The sequence below is a fragment of the Nansenia antarctica genome (assembly GCF_963989245.1).
Source record: "Nansenia antarctica genome assembly, chromosome: 14".
Taxonomy (NCBI): Eukaryota; Metazoa; Chordata; class Actinopteri; order Argentiniformes; family Microstomatidae; genus Nansenia; species Nansenia antarctica.
Genome location: NC_137684.1, coordinates 30,248,884 through 30,269,243, shown reverse-complemented (window position 1 = coordinate 30,269,243; position 20,360 = coordinate 30,248,884). Strand labels below are relative to the sequence as shown.

At 45.3% G+C, this 20,360-nt stretch overlaps 3 protein-coding genes across 3 annotated transcripts in view; 1 reads left to right on the top strand and 2 right to left on the bottom strand.

Moving 5' to 3' along the window:
• The window catches only part of egln2 (egl-9 family hypoxia-inducible factor 2), a 646,007-nt gene that overhangs the window by 181,936 nt on the left and 443,711 nt on the right, over positions 1–20,360 (bottom strand). The window lies entirely within an intron of this gene.
• On the top strand, positions 1,975–7,403 carry LOC308170272 (carboxypeptidase A1-like). The gene is made up of 11 exons (XM_080545040.1): positions 1,975–2,043; positions 2,663–2,744; positions 3,090–3,224; positions 3,754–3,858; positions 4,061–4,162; positions 4,348–4,449; positions 4,705–4,815; positions 5,379–5,469; positions 5,713–5,912; positions 6,348–6,432; positions 7,114–7,403. Exons 1-11 carry the CDS (start codon positions 1,976–1,978, stop codon positions 7,299–7,301), a joined length of 1,269 nt encoding a protein of 422 aa, XP_080401166.1. The 5' UTR covers position 1,975; the 3' UTR covers positions 7,302–7,403.
• Positions 9,711–15,931, bottom strand: LOC308170146 (carboxypeptidase A1-like). Its single transcript, XM_080544902.1, has 11 exons — positions 15,862–15,931; positions 14,167–14,248; positions 13,240–13,374; positions 12,655–12,759; positions 12,341–12,442; positions 11,934–12,035; positions 11,577–11,687; positions 11,288–11,378; positions 10,834–11,033; positions 10,628–10,712; positions 9,711–10,027 (listed from the first exon to the last, which is right to left on the bottom strand). The coding sequence occupies exons 1-11, from the start codon at positions 15,927–15,929 to the stop codon at positions 9,840–9,842; spliced, it is 1,269 nt and encodes a 422-aa protein (XP_080401028.1). The 5' UTR covers positions 15,930–15,931; the 3' UTR covers positions 9,711–9,839.

The window sequence follows — 20,360 nt, the reverse complement described above, 5'->3', positions numbered from 1 at the left end:
AAAAATAATAATAATAATCAAAATAATAATAATAATAATAATAATAATAATAATAATAATAATAATAATAATAATTCCCTTATTTTACCAGGGAAGTCGACTGAGAACATGTTCTCTTTTGCAACAACAACCTCATAAGATGAACATGTGGTGAGACCAAACAAGGATCATATTGCAGGGCACCGTATGTTACATTCTGTTTATTTTGTTTTGCTATCTCAGCTTGTCTAGCTGACTACAGTATCTCTCAGGCTTTGACCCAGATTGTAGAAGGCACGCCCTCTGTTTGAGGACAGGCCAGGTTGTGTTTATTTTGAAAGTTTACGTTCCAAGTTGATATTGACATAATTGTGTGTAAATGTTGGTTCATATGACAATATTAAACTTGTTTGGGGCGTAGTTCCACTACAATAGTTCAACTATCAATTTAACTGCATTTTGCAGTAGCTTGGTGATAGTTAAATAAATTCAAATCCTAGTAGGTTTTCCTGTGGTGAACTACCATCTCACAAAACACAAAACTTTGACGCTCAATATCTCTGAACTACCCTAAACGGAGATAGAACCTTATCATTCTAACGTCACGAACTGTTCTACATACATCCTACCATACATGTTGATATACAGTACTAGGCCTATAGCACTTCTTTTTGAGCTGGTAATAGTCAACATGAATAACCAAATCACCATGGTTGAAATGTCCCTTTTTAATGCAACATGACCTGAGCCATACTAGAGTGCAGTACTGGGTGTGCCACAGTACAGAACTCATACTCTGAATGAATAATCTACCAGCCAGAGGTGGAAAATACCAATATGTGCCATTACTCTGCCATTGGTGTTATCAGCCTGACTGTGTCGGAGTTTAAACAGTCACCTGTCTCATTAAACGCTCAGAGGAGAAGGTGTGGAGTTCCGGCAGTGAGGGTATGATGTCATAGACGCTATAAATGAATCAGACTGGTCAGATCCTGCTGTCTCTGGATTGGCCATGAACATGTTTAGCGGCCACCTTATAAAGCATGTCAATATTGTGTTGGGGCGGCTGTGGCGCAGGAGGTAGAGCCGCCGTCTAATGATCGCAAGGTCGGCAGATCGGCGGTTCGAGCCCCGGCTGGCCACATGTCGAAGTGTCCTTGGGCAAGACACTGAACCCCAAAATTGCTCCCAGTGAGCGGGCCCGGCGCCTTGCATGGCAGCTTGCCGCCATTGGTGTGTGAATGTGTGTGTGAACGGGTGAATGAGAGGCTGTTGTAAAGCGCTTTGGAGCAACTTTGGAGCAGCAAAAAAGGCGCTATATAAGTGCAGTCCATTTACCATTTACCATATTGATAGTAAGCTACCCACTACCTCTTAGCAGTTGCTTTTCACTTGAAAGAATACTGTTCCTTTTCCATTTTCAAGAGAAAGGCGGCAAGGCCTCCTCTTCAGTGATTTGTGAGGTGTGGTAGGCCCTCTGCTGCAGTTGGTTTAAATTTAACTCCTTCAAAGAATATTATGATTATAGTGTTGCTCTGATGCTAGCCGAGAGGAGCTGTAAACACTACTTAAACCCACTTCCTGTGTACAGACAGACTGGCCCAAACTCTTCAGCTATGAGCAGCTTGTTCATTAGTTCTGCACAACAGACCGCTGTAGATGTTGACTAACATGTTTAGATGTTCTTGTGCTTATGTCAAAACCATGGGAAAACAAATTCCTTTACTTACAGTATACATTTACTCATAAAGACATGGAAGTGCAAAACTCAAAAAGCAACAAAAAAACAAACCCCACAACCTCAAATGTTGGACAGAACAAATGGAAAATGGGGTGAAGGACAGATCTGGTATCTCAGTGTGTCCTGGCTGGTGTGGGAAACAGAGCAGCAGGTGTGAGATGTCAACAGCCTTAAGCAAGGTTGCGGTTGGGTCATGTGATCAGGCTGGTAAAATAAAAGGCGGTAAGAATCTTGTGTAGCGTTATCTTGTTGGGCATGATGAGGAGACTGCTGGTTCTGACCGTGCTGTTGGTGGCCGTCTTCGGCAAGGACTCTTTTGTAGGGTAAGTAAGTAAAACTTTATTTCTATAGCGCCCTTCACAGGATGCACAGGGTGCTTTACATCAAAATAAGAAAAGTGCAATCAAAACATCAATGATTAAAAACAAAAACAAAACCGGAGGAACACCCCACAGGGGACAACGTAAACAGAGCATAAACAGGAACAATAAAATGGCTATGGGTGACTGCCGGCCTGCCTAAACAGGTGAGTCTTTAGTTGCCGCTTAAAAAAGAGTTCTGAGGGAGCGGCTCTCAGGTCAGGGGGCAGGGCGTTCCAGAGTCTCTCAGGTCAGGGGGGAGGGCGTTCCAGAGTCTTGGGGCCGTCACCTCAAACGCTCTGTCCCATTTAGTTCTTAGTCTGGTCCTAGGCACGACCAGGAGCTCCTGGTCGGATGACCTCAGTAAGTAGTCACACTGACGGCACTCATTTCTGGAAAACTGTTGACCACAGTTTTGCGGTGTTTGATAAGATACACATATCACAACATATTTTAAGTTGCTGAGTAAAGGTTAAGGAACAATCAGTAGAGGTGACATTCTCTCTTTCTCTTTCTCTCGACGTCCCTGTGTGACTGTGACACAAGCGTTGGCCAACGCCTCAGTGTTGTGGTGTATTTACAGGGACCAGGTGCTTCGTATCACTGCCAAGGATGAGGCCCAGCTCTCTCTGCTGCAGGACCTGACTGACATGGAGCTGCTCCAGGTGGGCCATGATAACCATCACCTCTACTACAGGGCAGAGAAGACACACATCCACCACATGTGCTGAACAGACCACTCACCCCCTCAGCCAGTACACTACGTACCATACAGCTGTGGCATTTCCCATGTCAAAAAAATCAAACAGAACATATCAGAGTCAGAGACACAACACCATTCCTCATTTCATTCCATTACATCACAATGAGGCCCGTCCCCTGATGTCTACCTCCACCACCAGCCTGCATCACATGACTACATCAGCCTGCATCACATGACTACATCCCTTACTGGGCTCTATCATACTTCCATGTGCCGGTCTGACCTCCGTGTCTCTCCTCTCTTCCAGCTGGACTTCTGGATGGAGCCCACTGACCCCTCCACCCCTGTGGACATCAGAGTGCCCTTCCACAGCCTGCAGGCCGTCAAGGCCTACCTGGAGACGCAGGACATCCAGTACTCCATCATGATCAGGGACCTGCAGGTAGGACACCTCTACTGTCACAGCTACAGAGTCACTCCCTATCTTCCACCCTGGACTGAAGACCCGTCTCTTCAGGCTACACCTTAACTCTTCCTCCTGGGACATCTACTACCCCCCTGTACTGTTTCCCCTAGTGTCATAATAATATATAATATATAATAATCTTCTAGTACGACGGTTGCCAATGGCCCCAGGCCTGAGCATAGATTACTTTTTCCTGCTATGACCGGTGGATAGATGATTCACTTACTTAGTCAAATATATTTGTTGTAAGTCGCTTTGGATAAAGGCGTCTGCTAAATGCCAAAAATGTAAATGTAGGAGACCTCTCTGAGTAGAGGAGGAAGTGAGTCGGTTCAAACTCTTCAGGTCCGAGGCCGGGGTTAGAGGTCAAGGGAGAGGCCGGAGGTTAGAGGTCAAGGGAGAGGCCGGGGTTAGAGGTCAAGGGAGAGGCCCAGGGAAAGACTTTAGTCGTTCTTCATCTTGCCTGGTCTTCAAACACGTCTTTCTTTGACTCCTTTGCCAACAGGCTGTTGTGGACGAGGAGCAGAAGCAGATGCAGAGCGCAGCTCGTTTCGCTCAGCCCAGAAGCACCGACGGCTTCGACTACACCAACTACCACACCATTAGTGAGGTCAGTACCCGATACACAAGCAATGGCCGTATGGAACAGCCTGTTTCCACTGAGAACATGATTAGGGTTGATGTTCAGGGAAATACCGTGATCTTAACTGTCATTGAAAGACCTACATGATTGCCATAAGAGCAACATAGAGTTACTGTGCGTGCCTGTTGCTGTGACCTCCTGTCTGAGATCACTGCTGTTGTCTCTCCAGATCTACCGTTTCCAGGACCTGCTGGTGGCTGAGAACCCCAAACTGGTCAGCAAGATTGTGATTGGCCAGAGCTACGAGGGACGTGACCTGACCGTGCTCAAGGTATTCACTTAACCACCACCAGAGGTCGCTAAGCTTAAACAATGTTACATCAAAGCTGCCAACCAACCCTGTTATGTAAGTGCAGGGGGGGGGGGGAGAACGTATGAGCTGTGAGTAAAGTCTGTACTGGTTGATTGTCATGAATGTTCTTTTAATACCCTAATACCCCCCCCTCTCTCTCTTAGTTCAGCACCGGCGGTACCAACCGTCCTGCCATCTGGATCGACACTGGGATCCACTCTAGGGAATGGATCACCCAAGCCAGCGGCACCTGGTTCGCTAAGAAGGTGCCTCACACACCTCCACATGATTTAACCCTTAACCCTCTGCCTCCCTCTTTATTTAACCCTTAACCCTCTGCCTCCCTCTGTTGTCTATATGGATCATTGCCAATGTCCTTCTCAGGATCCACCCATTATAGCCACTGCATCCTTCCCACTGATACTGATACTGTCAGGACAGTCATGACATGACAGATCTAATACTGATACTGTCAGGACAGTCATGATGTGACAGATCTAACTTCCTGTTTCAATGGCCAGATTGTGACCGAGTACGGACGTGACGCGGCCCTCACCGCCATCCTGGACAAGATGGACATCTTCCTGGAGCTCATGGTCAACCCTGACGGCTTCGCCTACACCCAAAGTACCGTGAGTAAACTTGTATCATCAACTGTGTATTTAGTAACTAATGGGGCAGACAGAAGATCATTCAAATTGTGGACTTGTAATTACATGTCACATATAAAGTGTGATCTTTGATGATCTTTTGATCTTTATCATGCACAAGGCCATGGTGTTCCATACTGTTTATAATTCAGCTCACACATAACAGCTGCTCACTAAACCTAAATGAAGAAAAGTATTGACTGTATGTAAAAAAAAAAATACAGGGGGGGGAGGGAGAGAGAGGGAGAGGGGGAAATAGAGGGAAGGAGAGAGAGAGAGAGAGGGAGCGAGAGAGAGAGAGAGGAAGAGAAAGAGAGAGAGAGAGAGAGAGAGAGAGGAAGAGAGGGAGAGGGAGAGAGAGAAATTGTCATCCATTGTAATCCTTCCTTTTTCCAGCATTATAAATGTCAATGATCCCCTGGTCCTAGCATAGACATTTTTCTTATGACGACTGATGTATAGATCATTCACTGACTTTAGACAAATGTCCTTTCCTGCTGCATGTAAACAATGTAAACATGTAAAGATGTAAACGTGTCACACAGAACCGCATGTGGCGTAAGACCAGGAAGCCCAACCCCGGCTCTTCCTGTGTCGGAACAGACCCCAACAGGAACTGGGGGGTCGGTTTTGGAGGTACGTCGTCTTTGGATTGTCACATCACTTTGTAATTTAACTACTGTACTATCACTGGTCACCAACGGCTAAATAAACCACTGTCATCCTCAATGGGATGTAGGTGTTCCCTCTGATGAGAGTGTTTATCACATTGAATAATAATAAGTGGCATTTTTGTGGTTTGTTTATCGCTGACATACTAAGTTGAACTTTTGTTGTGGTTTTGTTTGTCTTGTCCTGTACGTGTCATGTCTTCTCTAGGTTCCGGGGCTAGCAGCAACCCCTGCTCTGAGGTGTTCCATGGCAGCCACGCTCACTCTGAGTCCGAGGTCAAGTCCATCACAGACTTTGTGACGGCTCACGGCAACCTCAAGGCCTTTTTGTCCATCCACAGCTACTCCCAGATGCTCCTCTACCCCTTCGGTTACACCTCCACACCCGCTGAGGACCAGCAAGAGCTGGTGAGTCAATCAACCGTGTTGATAGCTGTCCTTAGTTTGTTATTTAGGTGATTTACCTCTCTCTCTCTCTTTCTCTCTCTCTACCTCTCTCTCTCTATTCTCAAACTATCTCTCCCCCCATCTCTCCCTCTCTTCTTTTTTCAATCTCTCTCTCTTTCTCTATTTGTCTTGAAATCTGTCCCGTGTTTTTTTTCTCTCTCTCTCTCTCTCCCTCTCTCTCTCCCCCTCTCTCTCTCTCCCCCCCTCTTTCCCCCTCTCTCTCTCTCCCCCCTCTCTCCCCCTCTCACTCTCTCTCTCTCTCTCCCTCTCTCTCTCCCTCTCTCTCTCTCTCTCTCCCTCTCTCTCTCCCCCTCTCTCTCTCCCCCCCTCTCTCCCCCTCTCTGATGCACAGATAGATATCCCATGTGCTTACGTTGCTGTGTTATCTGCTCACAGCACGACCTGGCAGAGAAGGCCATCACTGACCTTGCCTCCATGTACGGCACCAGTTACACATACGGCAGCATCCACGATGTCATCTGTAAGTATTAAACACCTGCGACATCATCAGCTATTCCCAGAGTCGTATGTTAGAAGAGTGGCACCAATGAAATTACTGGAGGCTTCAAATAGTTAAAAATTCCTAACCTTCATACCTTCAGATGTGGGAAAATCAAGTAAAACAATAAAACTACCACACATTTGGAAAAATGTCTCTTTTGAATTGATTGAACCACACACGTTGTAGTATAGCTAGGAAGTTTCGCAGTTGAAATTACAATGATATATTCGGTTAGTGAAGTATGCAGAACTGCAGAGTCACTACCCATCTTCCGTCGTAGACTGTCTTCAGGTTACACCTTAACTGCTCCTCCTGAGACTTCTTCTACCCCCCAGCACTGCATCTCCTGAAGACACCCGCTTTTCCCCTCTACTGTCTCCCTAAAACTTCTATTTGCCCCCCTTGTACTGTTTCTCTGTTTCTCCAGTGTCTATATATTTTTTTTAAAAAGTCTAGGTTTAGAAGGTGATGGAAGAAAGTTTTTCCTTCTATCAATGGCCCTGGGCCTGAGCTAGATTACTCTTCCTGCTACGACTGGTGGATTGATGATTAACTTTTTTAGTCAAATGTATTGATTGTAAGTCGCTTTGGAATAAGGCGTCTGCTAAATGCCAAACATGTAACAATGTAAATGTAAATGTTATCAATTTTGTGTGTCAGACCCAGCCAGTGGTGCCACCGTAGACTGGACCTACGAGCAGGGCATCAAGTACTCCTACACCTTCGAGCTGAGGGACACTGGTCGTTATGGTTTCATCCTGCCAGCCAATCAGATCATCCCCACAGCCTCTGAGACGTGGTTGGCTCTGATGGCCATCATGAACCACACCGCTGCCAACTCCAGCTAGAGAGGACAAGGGTCTGCTGGCCCACTTGTTGACTGCATGTAGCATTGTGCTAGCAAGGTCAAGCCAGTATCACTACTACCATCATGTCCACAATAGCTCTATAAAGACCACAAACAGATCAATAAATGTTAACTGTTACGCAAAACATGTTCTTCTATTTCATTTTGGTAAATTCCAGCATTGAAGCTCTTCAGGTGACATTACTTAAGTGTGTACTTGGCAGTGTCTGTGATAGAAGAAACGTTTAAAAAAATATCTATAGACACTGGAGAACAGAGAGACAGTACAAGGGGGGCAATAGAAGTCATAGGGGACACAGTAAAGGGGAAAGCGGGTGTCTCAGGAGACACAGTGCTGGGGGGTAGTAGATGTCTCAGGAGACACAGTGCTGGGGGGCAGTAGATGTCTCAGGAGGAGCAGTTAAGGTGTAACCTGAAGAGATGTGTCTTCAGTCTCCGACGGAAGATGGGTAGTGACTCTGCAGCTCTGACAGTTCTGACACTATTCATACGGAATTTGTTATTGTTTATTTGACCTACTCCAGCTGATATTATATCAACAGTGCCTGGCAGATGAAATAATGATACATTATTATTTTACAATATAATACAACTTCAACATAATTTCTTCATAATTTTTTTGGTCCTATGTCCAAATTAAAGTATGTTGCAAAAAAGGTTACACAATGTTCCTCCTTTCATGTGAAATTTCCTATAGTTTGCACATTTCCTGACTTCAATGTGAAATGTGTTTAAAAATGAGGCTCTATTAGAAACAGTCAATTACAGTAGTTGACTAAAAACTGCAATGTCAGCTCTATGTTCCATCATTGGTAAATGGTAAATGGACTGCACTTATATAGCGCCTTTTTTGCTGCTCCAAAGCTGCTCCAAAGCGCTTTACAACGGCCTCTCATTCACCCATTCACACACACATTCACACACCAATGGCGGCAAGCTGCCATGCAAGGCGCCGGCCCGCTCACTGGGAGAAATGTTGGGGTTCAGTGTCTTGCCCAAGGACACTTCGACATGTGGCCAGCCGGGGCTCGAATTGCCAATCTGCCAACCTTGCGATCATTAGACAGCGGCTCTACCTCCTGCGCCACAGCCGCCCACAACTGGTAAAATCCTGCTGTCTTTGGATTGGCCATGAACATGTTTAGCGGCCACCTTATAAAGCATGTCAATATAGAGTAAGCTGCACAGGAGGAACAAGGTTGTAGTTTGCTTAAATGTAACTCATTCAAAGACTATTATTATTAGTGTGGCAGGCTGGCAGCTCCCACCCTCTGGAACTCTCTCCCCACAGAGATCCGCAGCGCCCCCCTACCCTGGACACCTTCAACGCCCCTACCTACCCTGGACACCTTCAACACCCCTACCTACCCTGGACACCTTCAACGCCCCTACCTACCCTGGACACCTTCAACACCCCTACCTACCCTGGACACCTTCAACACCCCTACCTACCCTGGACACCTTCAACACCCCTACCTACCCTGGACACCTTCAACACCCCTACCTACCCTGGACACCTTCAACACCCCTACCTACCCTGGACACCTTTAAATCTGCCCTCAAAACCCACCTGTTCTCTAAGGCCTTTGGCCTCTAGTCTAGTTTGTCACTCTCGCTGTCTTTGTTTCTTTGTTTTGTTTTTCTGTTCTGTCTGTCTATGAAATCTGTAAAGCGTTTTGGGTCTAGAAAGGCGCTATACAATATATTATTATTATTATTATTATTATTATTATTATTATTATTATTATTATTATAGTGTTGCTCTGATGCTACATAAACTACCTCACTGTACATAGCCCATAACTGTATATACCTCTAAACTATACTGATGTTTACAATACTACCTCTGCAGATACTGTATACTACATAGTCACCTATCACTACCTCTTGTTCTATTTATATCATGCCCTTATATCACTATTTGCACTTCTGGTTGGATGCTAAACTGCATTTTGTACTTTTACTCTGCGATGACAATAAAGTTGAATCTAATCTAATCTAATCTAATCGAAATATCTTCAATTTATGTTTATTTTGACACTGGAAGTTGTGTTTTTTGGAGATCTGTCCAAAATACGGTGAGTGGATTAATGTACGCATGGCAGGAAGCACTTTGGAATATGTTGCATCTCAAATACGACACAAATGCTTGTCTAACCACATACTGTCACACAGGAGGTTAGCGTAGGGTACAATATAATAGCCTACACAACATGCTGTTTATCCCCAAAACACTGATCCTTCATGCTACCTCAGTGAAACAAAAAAAGCATAAAACAAGATGATGATTTTAAGATTTTTTTAAAGATGTTTTATGCTTTTACCACCTGCTTCACTGGAATTTACAAAAAATGAAATAGAAGAACATGTTTTGTGTAACAGTTAACATTTATTGATCTGTTTGTGGTCTCTATAGAGCTGTTGTGGACATGATGGTAGTAGTGATACTGGCTTGACCTTGCTAGCACAATGCTACATTCATACAGTCAACAAGTGGGCCAGCAGATCCTCGTCCTCTCTAGCTGGAGTTGGCAGCGGTGTGGTTCATGATGGCCATCAGAGCCAACCACGTCTCAGAGGCTGTGGGGATGATCTGATTGGCTGGCAGGATGAAACCATAGCGACCGGTGTCCCTCAGCTCGAAGGTGTAGGAGTACTTGATGCCTTGCTCGTAGGTCCAGTCAATGGTGCCGCCGCTGGCTTGGTCTGACAGACAAAATTGATTTCAACCATTAACAAACAAAATAAATCACAAGAATGAACACAGGTTCACCAGTCAAAGGCCTTTTTGAATAAAAAGGTTTTTAGGCCTGTCTTGAGTCCAGGCTCTGTACTGCCCTTAGCTGGCTAGGAAGGCTGTTCCCTTAGCTGGCTAGGAAGGCTGTTCTCTTAGCTGGCTAGGAAGGCTGTTCCCTTAGCTGGCTAGGAAGGCTGTTCCCTTAGCTGGCTAGGAAGGCTGTTCCCTTAGCTGGCTAGGAAGGCTGTTCCCTTAGCTGGCTAGGAAGGCTGTTCCCTTATCTGTCTAGGAAGGCTGTTCCCTGAGCTGTCTAGGAAGGCTGTTCCCTTAGCTGGCTAGGAAGGCTGTTCCCTTAGCTGGCTAGGAAGGCTGTTCCCTTAGCTGGCTAGGAAGGCTGTTCTCTTAGCTGGCTAGGAAGGCTGTTCCCTTAGCTGACTAGGAAGGCTGTTCCCTTAGCTGGCTAGGAAGACTGTTCCCTTAGCTGGCTAGGAAGGCTGTTCCCTTAGCTGGCTAGGAAGGCTATTCCACAGGTGCGGCACAGCCGAACAGAACAGGTGTTTAATACTTACAGATAGTGTTGATGATGCTGCCGTATCTGTAGCTGGTGCCGTACATGGAGGCAAGATCAGTGATGGCCTTCTCAGCCAGGTCGTGCTGTGGGCAGATAACACAGCAACGTAAGTATTATGACCTTATGCACCTAAACCCTGGCCAAAAAACAAATAGTCAACGATTGCGTCGTGGCCTAGGGGTGGTTCACATCTGCTGGCCTCACCAGCTCTTGCTGGTCCTTAGCGGGTGTCCTGGTGTAACCGAAGGGGTAGAGGAGCATCTGGGAGTAGCTGTGGATGGACACGAAGGCCTTGAGGTTGCCGTGAGCTGTCACAAAGTCTGTGATGGACTTGACCTCGGACTCAGAGTGAGCCTTGTTTCCACGGTACACCTCAGAGCAGGGGTTGCCACTGGCACCGGCACCTAGAGGATATCACGTAGACATAACACGTACAGGAAAGACAAACAAAACCACAAGAAAAGTTCAACTTAGGGTTAGGTATAGCAGCGATAAACAAACCACAAAAATGCCACTTATTCAATGTGATAAACGCTCTCATCAGAGGGAACACCTACATCCCATTGAGGATGACAGTGGTTTGTTTTGCAGTTGGTGACCAGTGATGTCATAGTACAGAACTTAAATTACAAAGTAATGTGACATTCAAAAGACGAACCTCCAAAACCAGCGTCCCAGTTCCTGTTGGGGTCGGTTCCGACGCAGGAAGAGCCGGGGTTGGGCTTCCTGGTCTTACGCCACATGCGGTTCTGTGTGACACATTTACATCTTTACATTGTTTACATGCAGCAGGAAAGGACATTTGTCTAAAGTAAATGGTAAATGGTAAATGGACTGCACTTATATAGCGCCTTTTTTGCTGCTCCAAAGCGCTTTACAATGGCCTCTCATTCACCCATTCACACACACATTCACACACCAATGGCGGGAACTCTGTGGGAACTCACGGTATTGTGGGTGTAGGCGAAGCCGTCAGGGTTGGTCACAATCTCCAGGAAGATGTCCATCCTGTCCAGGATGGCGGTGAGGGCCGCGTCACGTCCGTACTCAGTCACAATCTGGCCATTGAAACAGGAAGTTAGATCTGTTACATCATGACTGTCCTGACAGTATCAGTATTAGATCTGTCACATCATGACTGTCCTGACAGTATCAGTATCAGTGGGTATGATGAGTGGATCCTGAGAAGGACATTGACAATGATCCATATAGAGACAGAAGAGGGAGGCAGAGGGTTAAGGGTTAAATAAAGAGGGAGGAGGCAGAGGGTTAAGGGTTAAATAATGTGGAGGTGTGTGAGGCACCTTCTTAGCGAACCAGGTGCCGCTGGCCTGTGTGACCCATTCCCTAGAGTGGATCCCAGTGTCGATCCAGATGGCAGGACGGTTGGTACCGCCGGTGCTGAACTAAGAGAGAGAGAGGAGGGGGTATTAGGGTATTAAAAGAACATTCATGACAATCAACCAGTACAGACTTTACTCACAGCTCATACGTTCTTCCCCCCCCTGCACTGACATAACAGGGTTGGTTGGCAGCTTGTTTTGAATAACCTGCTTAGCACCAATGTGCACTCCGGAATCATATTCAGTTCAGTTACCAAGACAACGTCAGTGTATGATAAGTATGATCCATTTAATGACTAGGGAACTATATCTACTTTGATGTGACATTGTTTAAGCTTAGCGACCTCTAGTGGTGGTTAAGTGACTACCTTGAGCACGTTCAGGTCACGTCCCTCGTAGCTCTGGCCAATCACAATCTTGCTGACCAGTTTGGGGTTCTCAGCCACCAGCAGGTCCTGGAAACGGTAGATCTGGAGAGACAACAGCAGTTATCTCAAACAGCAGGTTACAGCAACAGGCATGTACAGTAACTCTATGCTGCTCTTATGGCAATCATAGCTACTGTAGGTCTTTCAATGATAGTTAAGATCACGGTATTTCCCTGAACATCAACTCTAATCATGTTCTCAGTGGAAACAGGCTGTTCCATATGGCCATTGCTTGTGTATTGTCGGGTACTGACCTCACTGATGGTGTGGTAGTTGGTGTAGTCGAAGCCGTCAGTGCTTCTGGGCTGAGCGAAACGAGCTGCGCTCTGCATCTGCTTCTGCTCCTCGTCCACGACAACCTGTTGGCAAAGGAGTCAAAGACAAAGACGTGTTTGAAGACCAGGCAAGATGAAGGAGGACTTAAGTGTTTCCCTGGGCCTCTCCCTTGACCTCTAACCCCGGCCTAGGACCTAAAGAGTTTGAACCCCCTCACTTTCTCCTCTACTCAGAGAGGTCTCCTACATTTACATTTTTGGCATTTAGCAGACGCCTTTATCCAAAGTGACTTACAACAAATACATTTGACTAAGTAAGTGAATCATCTATCCACGTCATAGCAGGAAAAAGTTAGCAATGCTCAGGCCTGGGGCCATTGGCAGCCGTCGTACTAGAAGATTATAATTATATATGATATATTATTATGACACTGGGGAGACAGTACAGGGGGGTAGTAGATGTCCCAGGAGGAAGAGTTAAGGTATAGCCTGATGAGATGGGTCTTCAGCCCACGGTGGAAGATAGGGAGTGACTCTGTAGTTGTGACAGTAGAGGTGTCCTACCTGCAGGTCCCTGATCATGATGGAGTACTGGATGTCCTGCGTCTCCAGGTAGGCCTTGACGGCCTGCAGGCTGTGGAAGGGCACTCTGATGTCCACAGGGGTGGAGGGGTCAGTGGGCTCCATCCAGAAGTCCAGCTGGGAGAGAGGAGAGACACGGATGTCAGACCGACACATGAGAGTATGATGGAGCCCAGTAAGGGATGTAGTCATGTGATGCAGGCTGGTGTAGTCATGTGATGCAGGCTGGTGGTGGAGGTAGACATCAGAGGACAGGGGGCCTCATTGTGATGTAATGGAATGAAACGAGGAATGGTGTCGTGTCTCTGACTCTGATATGTTCTGTTTGATTATTTTGACATGGGAATGCCACAGTTGTATGGTACATGTGTGGCATGGTGTATTGGATGAGGGGGTGAGTGGTCTCATCACCACATGTGTTGGATGTGTGTCTTCTCTGCCCTGTAGTGGTTGAGGTGGTCATTGCGGTGGAGTATTAGATTAGATTAGATTAGATTCACTTTATTGTCATTACATAGTATAAGAAAATGCAACAAAATTATTGTGCGTCTAACCAGAAGTGCAACAAATAGCAATTATATTGCAGTGATAAGTAGCAGTATTTACAGCAACTATACAGTAAAGTGCAAATGGTAGCGTGATGTGCAATGTTATACAATGGTGACTGGATGTGCAGTGGTATATAGAAATTGAGATTATATACAATGTGCAATTGTACAGGCTATGATACATATGATACATATATGATAAACATGTCGTATATAGTGAAGTACACAAAAAGTACAAGAATCCAGGCTGTGGGCTGTGATACACAGGGATGGGCTGTGTACAGCTGATCTACACACAACACAACACAACTGCAGCTGTGTGTCAGTGAGACGGTGGAGAGGTGAGAGTCAGAAGGCCCACCTGGAGCAGCTCCATGTCAGTCAGGTCCTGCAGCAGAGAGAGCTGGGCCTCATCCTTGGCAGTGATACGGAGCACCTGGTCCCTGAAAAGACACGACAACACTGAAGCACCTGGTCCCTGTAAACACACCACAACACTGAAGCACCTGGTCCCTGTAAACACACGACAACACTGAAGCACCTGGTCCCTGTAAAGACACCACAACACTGAAGCACCTGGTCCCTGTAAAGACATGACAACACTGAAGCACCTGGTCCCTGTAAAGACACCACAACACTGAAGCACCTGGTCCCTGTAAAGACATGACAACACTGAAGCACCTGGTCCCTGTAAAGACATGACAACACTGAAGCACCTGGTCCCTGTAAAGACACCACAACACTGAAGCACCTGGTCCCTGTAAAGACATGACAACACTGAAGCACCTGGTCCCTGTAAAGACATGACAACACTGAAGCACCTGGTCCCTGTAAAGACATGACAACACTGAAGCACCTGGTCCCTGTAAAGACATGACAACACTGAAGCACCTGGTCCCTGTAAAGACACCACAACACTGAAGCACCTGGTCCCTGTAAAGACATGACAACACTGAAGCACCTGGTCCCTGTAAAGACACGACAACACTGAAGCACCTGGTCCCTGTAAAGACATGACAACACTGAAGCACCTGGTCCCTGTAAAGACATGACAACACTGAAGCACCTGGTCCCTGTAAAGACATGACAACACTGAAGCACCTGGTCCCTGTAAAGACATGACAACACTGAAGCACCTGGTCCCTGTAAAGACACGACAACACTGAAGCACCTGGTCCCTGTAAAGACACGACAACACTGAAGCTACGGCCAGCGCTTGTGTCACAGTCACACAGGGACGTTGAGAGAAAGAGAGAGAGAGAATGAGAGAGAGAGAATGAGAGAGAGAGAGAGAGAGAGAGAGAGAGAGAGAGAGAGAGAGAGAGAGAGAGAAAGAGAGAAAGAGAGAGAGAGATTTCTTTACACATTCTGTGGCGAAATGTCTGCTTCCTCCATGACTTGCAGTTTCCCTAAACCATAATAACTGAAGCAGAGTAATTCTTATTCTTTGCCACAGCTGAGAATGTTCAAGGTGTTCTGTTGTGTTTTCTTTGAACACATGTGACAGCAGCTGGTGAAAGCGGGAACAACCGACCAAATGTTCAGACTTTTATTCTGCAGAATGTAAATACATTTTCAACATTGTTGAAAATCAATGGCACACTCGCTAGTCAAGCCAAAATATTACAATGCAATGGATTTGGTGAGTAATCCCCACTACCACCTGGCTTGACTAGTTAGTGTGTCATTGATTTTCAACAGTGTTGACATTTATTTACATTTTTCAGAATAAAAGTCAGAACATTTTGAGTGGTTGTAGACTTGTTCCTGCTTTCACCAGCTGCTGTCACATTTATTTCTAGTAAAGTAAAGTTGAAATAAAGTTATTTGACATCAATAAAGAATAAATCATCAAGATAAGAGATGAAATATTGCAACCAATGCCTTTGGAAATACATATGCAAGCAATCAACTGCATGTCACCACTACTGACCTGTTCCTTAACCTTTACTCAGCAACTTAAAGGATGTTGTGACATCAAACATCATATCAAACATGGCAAAACTGTGGTCAACGGTTTTCCAGAAACGAGTGCCGTCAGTGTGACTCTACTCACCCTACAAAAGAGTCCTTGCCGAAGACGGCCACCAACAGCACGGTCAGAACCAGCAGTCTCCTCATCATGCCCAACAAGATGTACAACGCTACATGAGATTCTTACCGCCTTTTATTTCACCAGCCTGATCACATGACCCAACCGCAACCTTGCTTAAGGCTGTCGACGTCTCACACCTGCTGCTCTGTTTCCCACACCAGCCAGGACACACTGAGATACCAGATCTGTCCTGCATCACATTTTCCATTTGGTTTGTCCAAATTTTGAGGTTGTGGGGTTTGTTTTTTTGTTGCCTTTTGAGTTTTGCACTTACATGTCTTTATGAGTAAATGTATACTGCATGTAAAGGAGTTTGTTTTCCCATGGTTTTGTGTTCGGTTCTCAATAGGGTTAAATGCTATATTCTGGTCAGCCCGGTTGTAAATCGGGCCATGCTAACCCATCACTAGTTCAAACAGACCTTAGCAGACTCTAAACAAACAAAGAGACACGGAATTCATCATGATTTTCTTGCGCAGTGAGAGTGAATCCCCAGGTCTCGAAAGACCTCGGATTCAAACTGAACTTTTCCTCTCCTGAGCCAGTATTTATTCCCAAACAGAAAGACAAAAGGGGCAGGCCGAGCACTGCGTGGTTATAAGCAGTTTCATGGGAAAAGCATCTTAACATAAATATTTCTCATGAAAATGTACATCTTAAACATAAACACTCCTAGGACTGCTCAGCTCAAATATAAACATTTTCATGGTAATGTACCTTAACATAAATAGTTCCATGGGCTGCTCTGCCCAACACAAACATTCCCAGCTCAATGTACAGCACTTAGCAAAATCAGATTTACGACAGGGCCCCTCTGACAACACAATGTCAGGAAGGGAAACTACCCAGGCTGGGATAGCAGATAACACATACCTTGTATGGTTTTACCTTGTATGGGCTTAAGAAGCACAACAGTTGAACTCTCAGAACAGAAGTGTAATGCATAGAGTTCATATATTCTTCCAAATGTACTATAACATTATCAAAACACAATTCAAACCTATCATTCCCTGCTGTTTTTCATAATTTATCACGATACAAACATTCGTCTCTTATTCAGGTAAAGCTATCTTTCTTTCATATTTCTTTCATATTTTCTAGTTTAACTGTCATTCAACATCGCCGTACAGATCACACATGGATCTCAACTTGGATTAGAGTTTCTCAAATTGGGTTAGGTACTTAGGCTCCATCATAATGTCTTGAATCAACATTTGTTTGTACAAGTATTTCTGAAATCAGTTTGTTAGTCATAGCTCTGAAGCAGGGGGAGACACAACAAACAATCATTAAAATCAGTATGTGATGTGGTAGTTCACACATGTTCCTCCTGCTACTGCAGTCGATCATTCAGTTCTGGAGTGTCATCAGTCTGATCTGATCGATTTCGCGGTTCTGGGCTTCGTTTATCGTAAGGGATGCATTTACAAATGTCTCTGATTGATAGTTCAGGGTTTTTTTTGTCATCTGGGACATCACTGCCCCAGACTGGGTCGTGTGCCTGGACTTGGGCGTCTCGTTTGGTCGTCGGGAGGATTTGGTCCCCTCATTTCTAATAGGTAGTGGATCTGAAGAATTCTTCACCGGGTTTGAGACGTAATATTCACTAATGAATAGAACCCCTTTGTAGCCCGGGCTTCCACCACTCCCCGTCGTTCGAGGGAAATAATGTCACCTTCTTTCAATGGCTCTGTGTACTTCTCATATCTCGTTCCGCGATCTTGACAGCAGTTGAGATGCTCAGCAGCACCTCAAATGGCCCAACCCACCGCGGGCTGTCAGTGTTATGATGAGGATCTGGTCTTCTCGATCCTGTAGGAAACAGAAAAGGGACTGGCAGATCATTTGTTCTGGCTATTCCCTAAATAGCCATCCACGTGGCCAGTGTGTTTTCTGTTTCTGCTGTCTTTACATATAACGATGAATTGAGTATCAAGGACCCCAATTGAAATATGTACTTTCATGTCACCTGCCTCTGCAAATCTTCTAATAAAGTTCTCAATCAATCAATCAATACTTCCCTATTGTCGTCTACTATGGGTAGTCTAAACCTTCTCCCATTTACTATTTCAAATTCATTAATTTCATTCATTTCATTCATTCATTCATTCAATCAAACCCATAGGTCTCAATTTTATTGTCATGTGTGTTTCCATTAGAGAAACACACTCTTCAATGTCCAGGTATTTGGACACTGTGTTTGATCAATTCGTTCACGAAATGTGCTCAATCAATATATTTTTTTTTTTAAATTGTGTGTAATATATATATACGTGAAAATGTGCATTAACTCCTGTCAATCACCCTGCTGTTTGATACATGTCATCAAAAAAAAGACCATGTATCAAATGAGCTGTTTGTTTATTCTATAAACTTTGTCATTCGTCTATTTCTCTCTGTCTGTCTGTCTGTCTCCTGTCTGTCTGTCTGTCTTGTCTTGTCTTTGGCTCTTCTATAATCCCATTACAAGTTTAATTTACTATATAATATAATCTACTAAATTCTCTTGCCCTCTGTCTCTAACCCTTCTCTCCTGTTCTCTCTCTCTCCTCTCATTCACAGCTTCTCTGTCTCAGCTCCTCTGCATGACTCCTTCCTGTTCTCAAATCTGTCTCCCTCTCTCTCTCTCTCTCTCACTTCTCGCTCTCCCTCTATCACTTTTTACTTCCTTCTCGCTCTCTCTCTCTCTCTCTGTCTCCTAGTCTCCTCTCCTAGTCTCCTCTCCTTGTCTCCTAGTCTCCTCGTCTCCTCTCCTTGTCTCCTAGTCTCCTCTACTCATCTCCTAGTCTCCTCTACTCCTCTCCTTGTCTCCTAGTCTCCTCGTCTCCTCTCCTTGTCTCCTAGTCTCCTCTACTCGTCTCCTAGTCTCCTCTACTCCTCTCCTTGTCTCCTAGTCTCCTCTCTCTAGGCAGGTCTCTTTTCCCCCTCCCTTTTCTCTCCGCATGCCTCCCCTCTGTGTCACAACTCCACTTCAAATACCTCTCTCCATTCTCCAACCCTTCCTCTTTCCTGCTCTCCCTCCCCTCTCGCTCTCTGCTTCTTTCTGTCTCTCTCTCTGTGTCTGTCTCTCTCTCTCCCTGTCTGTCTCTCCCTCTCTCTCTCTCTCTGTCTCTGTCTGTCTCTCTCTCTGTGTCTGTCTCTCTCTCTCCCTGTCTGTCTCTCCCTCTCTCTCTCTCTCTGTCTCTGTCTGTCTCTCTCTCTGTGTCTGTCTCTCTCTCTCCCTGTCTGTCTCTGTATCTCTCTCTGTATCTCTCTCTCTCTCTGTCTGTCTCTCTCTGTCTGTTTCTCTCTCTCTGTCTGTCTCTCTCTCTCCTTCTCTCTCTCTGTCTCTCTCTATGTCTGTCTGTGTCTCTGTCTGTCTGTGTCTCTGTCTGTCTATGTCTGTCTCTCTCTCTGTCTGTCTCTCCCTCTGTCTCTGTCTCTCTCTCTGTCTCTATCTCTGTCTCTATCTCTATCTCCGTCTCTATCTCTGTCTCTGTCTCTGTCTCTGGCTCCCTCTCTCTAGTTAAGTCACAACCATACACACGTCTGTGATTGATTGGATTCATTTCTTTCTCTGTCTCTGTCTCTCTGTCTCTCTCTCCGTCTGATTTCTATTAGTCTACTGTTTACATAGCACAAAAGATATCCATCTAAGTGGATTCTTTTTGCATGTCAAACAACTCCTATTTTTGTACAATTTAGGATTAGATAGACTATTCAATTCGATTGCAATCTTTCTTTTTCTATTTACCGGTGTCTTTGTTGCTTGAGTCCGGTCTGGATTCCGTCAGCCGTCTTTTTTGGAGAAGAAGAGGAGGAACGTCACCGGTCCTGGAGCGAATGGATGTCCCAGGACTTTCTGCTGTCGCGACAGACTTCGGCGTGTGTCGTTCCCCCTGGTCCTCTCCCAGACGACGTAGGAATCCGGCTCGAAGGACCACGTTGTTCGGTTCTCAATAGGGTTAAATGCTATATTCTGGTCAGCCCGGTTGTAAATCGGGCCATGCTAACCCATCACTAGTTCAAACAGACCTTAGCAGACTCTAAACAAACAAAGAGACACGGAATTCATCATGATTTTCTTGCGCAGTGAGAGTGAATCCCCAGGTCTCGAAAGACCTCGGATTCAAACTGAACTTTTCCTCTCCTGAGCCAGTATTTATTCCCAAACAGAAAGACAAAAGGGGCAGGCCGAGCACTGCGTGGTTATAAGCAGTTTCATGGGAAAAGCATCTTAACATAAATATTTCTCATGAAAATGTACATCTTAAACATAAACACTCCTAGGACTGCTCAGCTCAAATATAAACATTTTCATGGTAATGTACCTTAACATAAATAGTTCCATGGGCTGCTCTGCCCAACACAAACATTCCCAGCTCAATGTACAGCACTTAGCAAAATCAGATTTACGACAGGGCCCCTCTGACAACACAATGTCAGGAAGGGAAACTACCCAGGCTGGGATAGCAGATAAC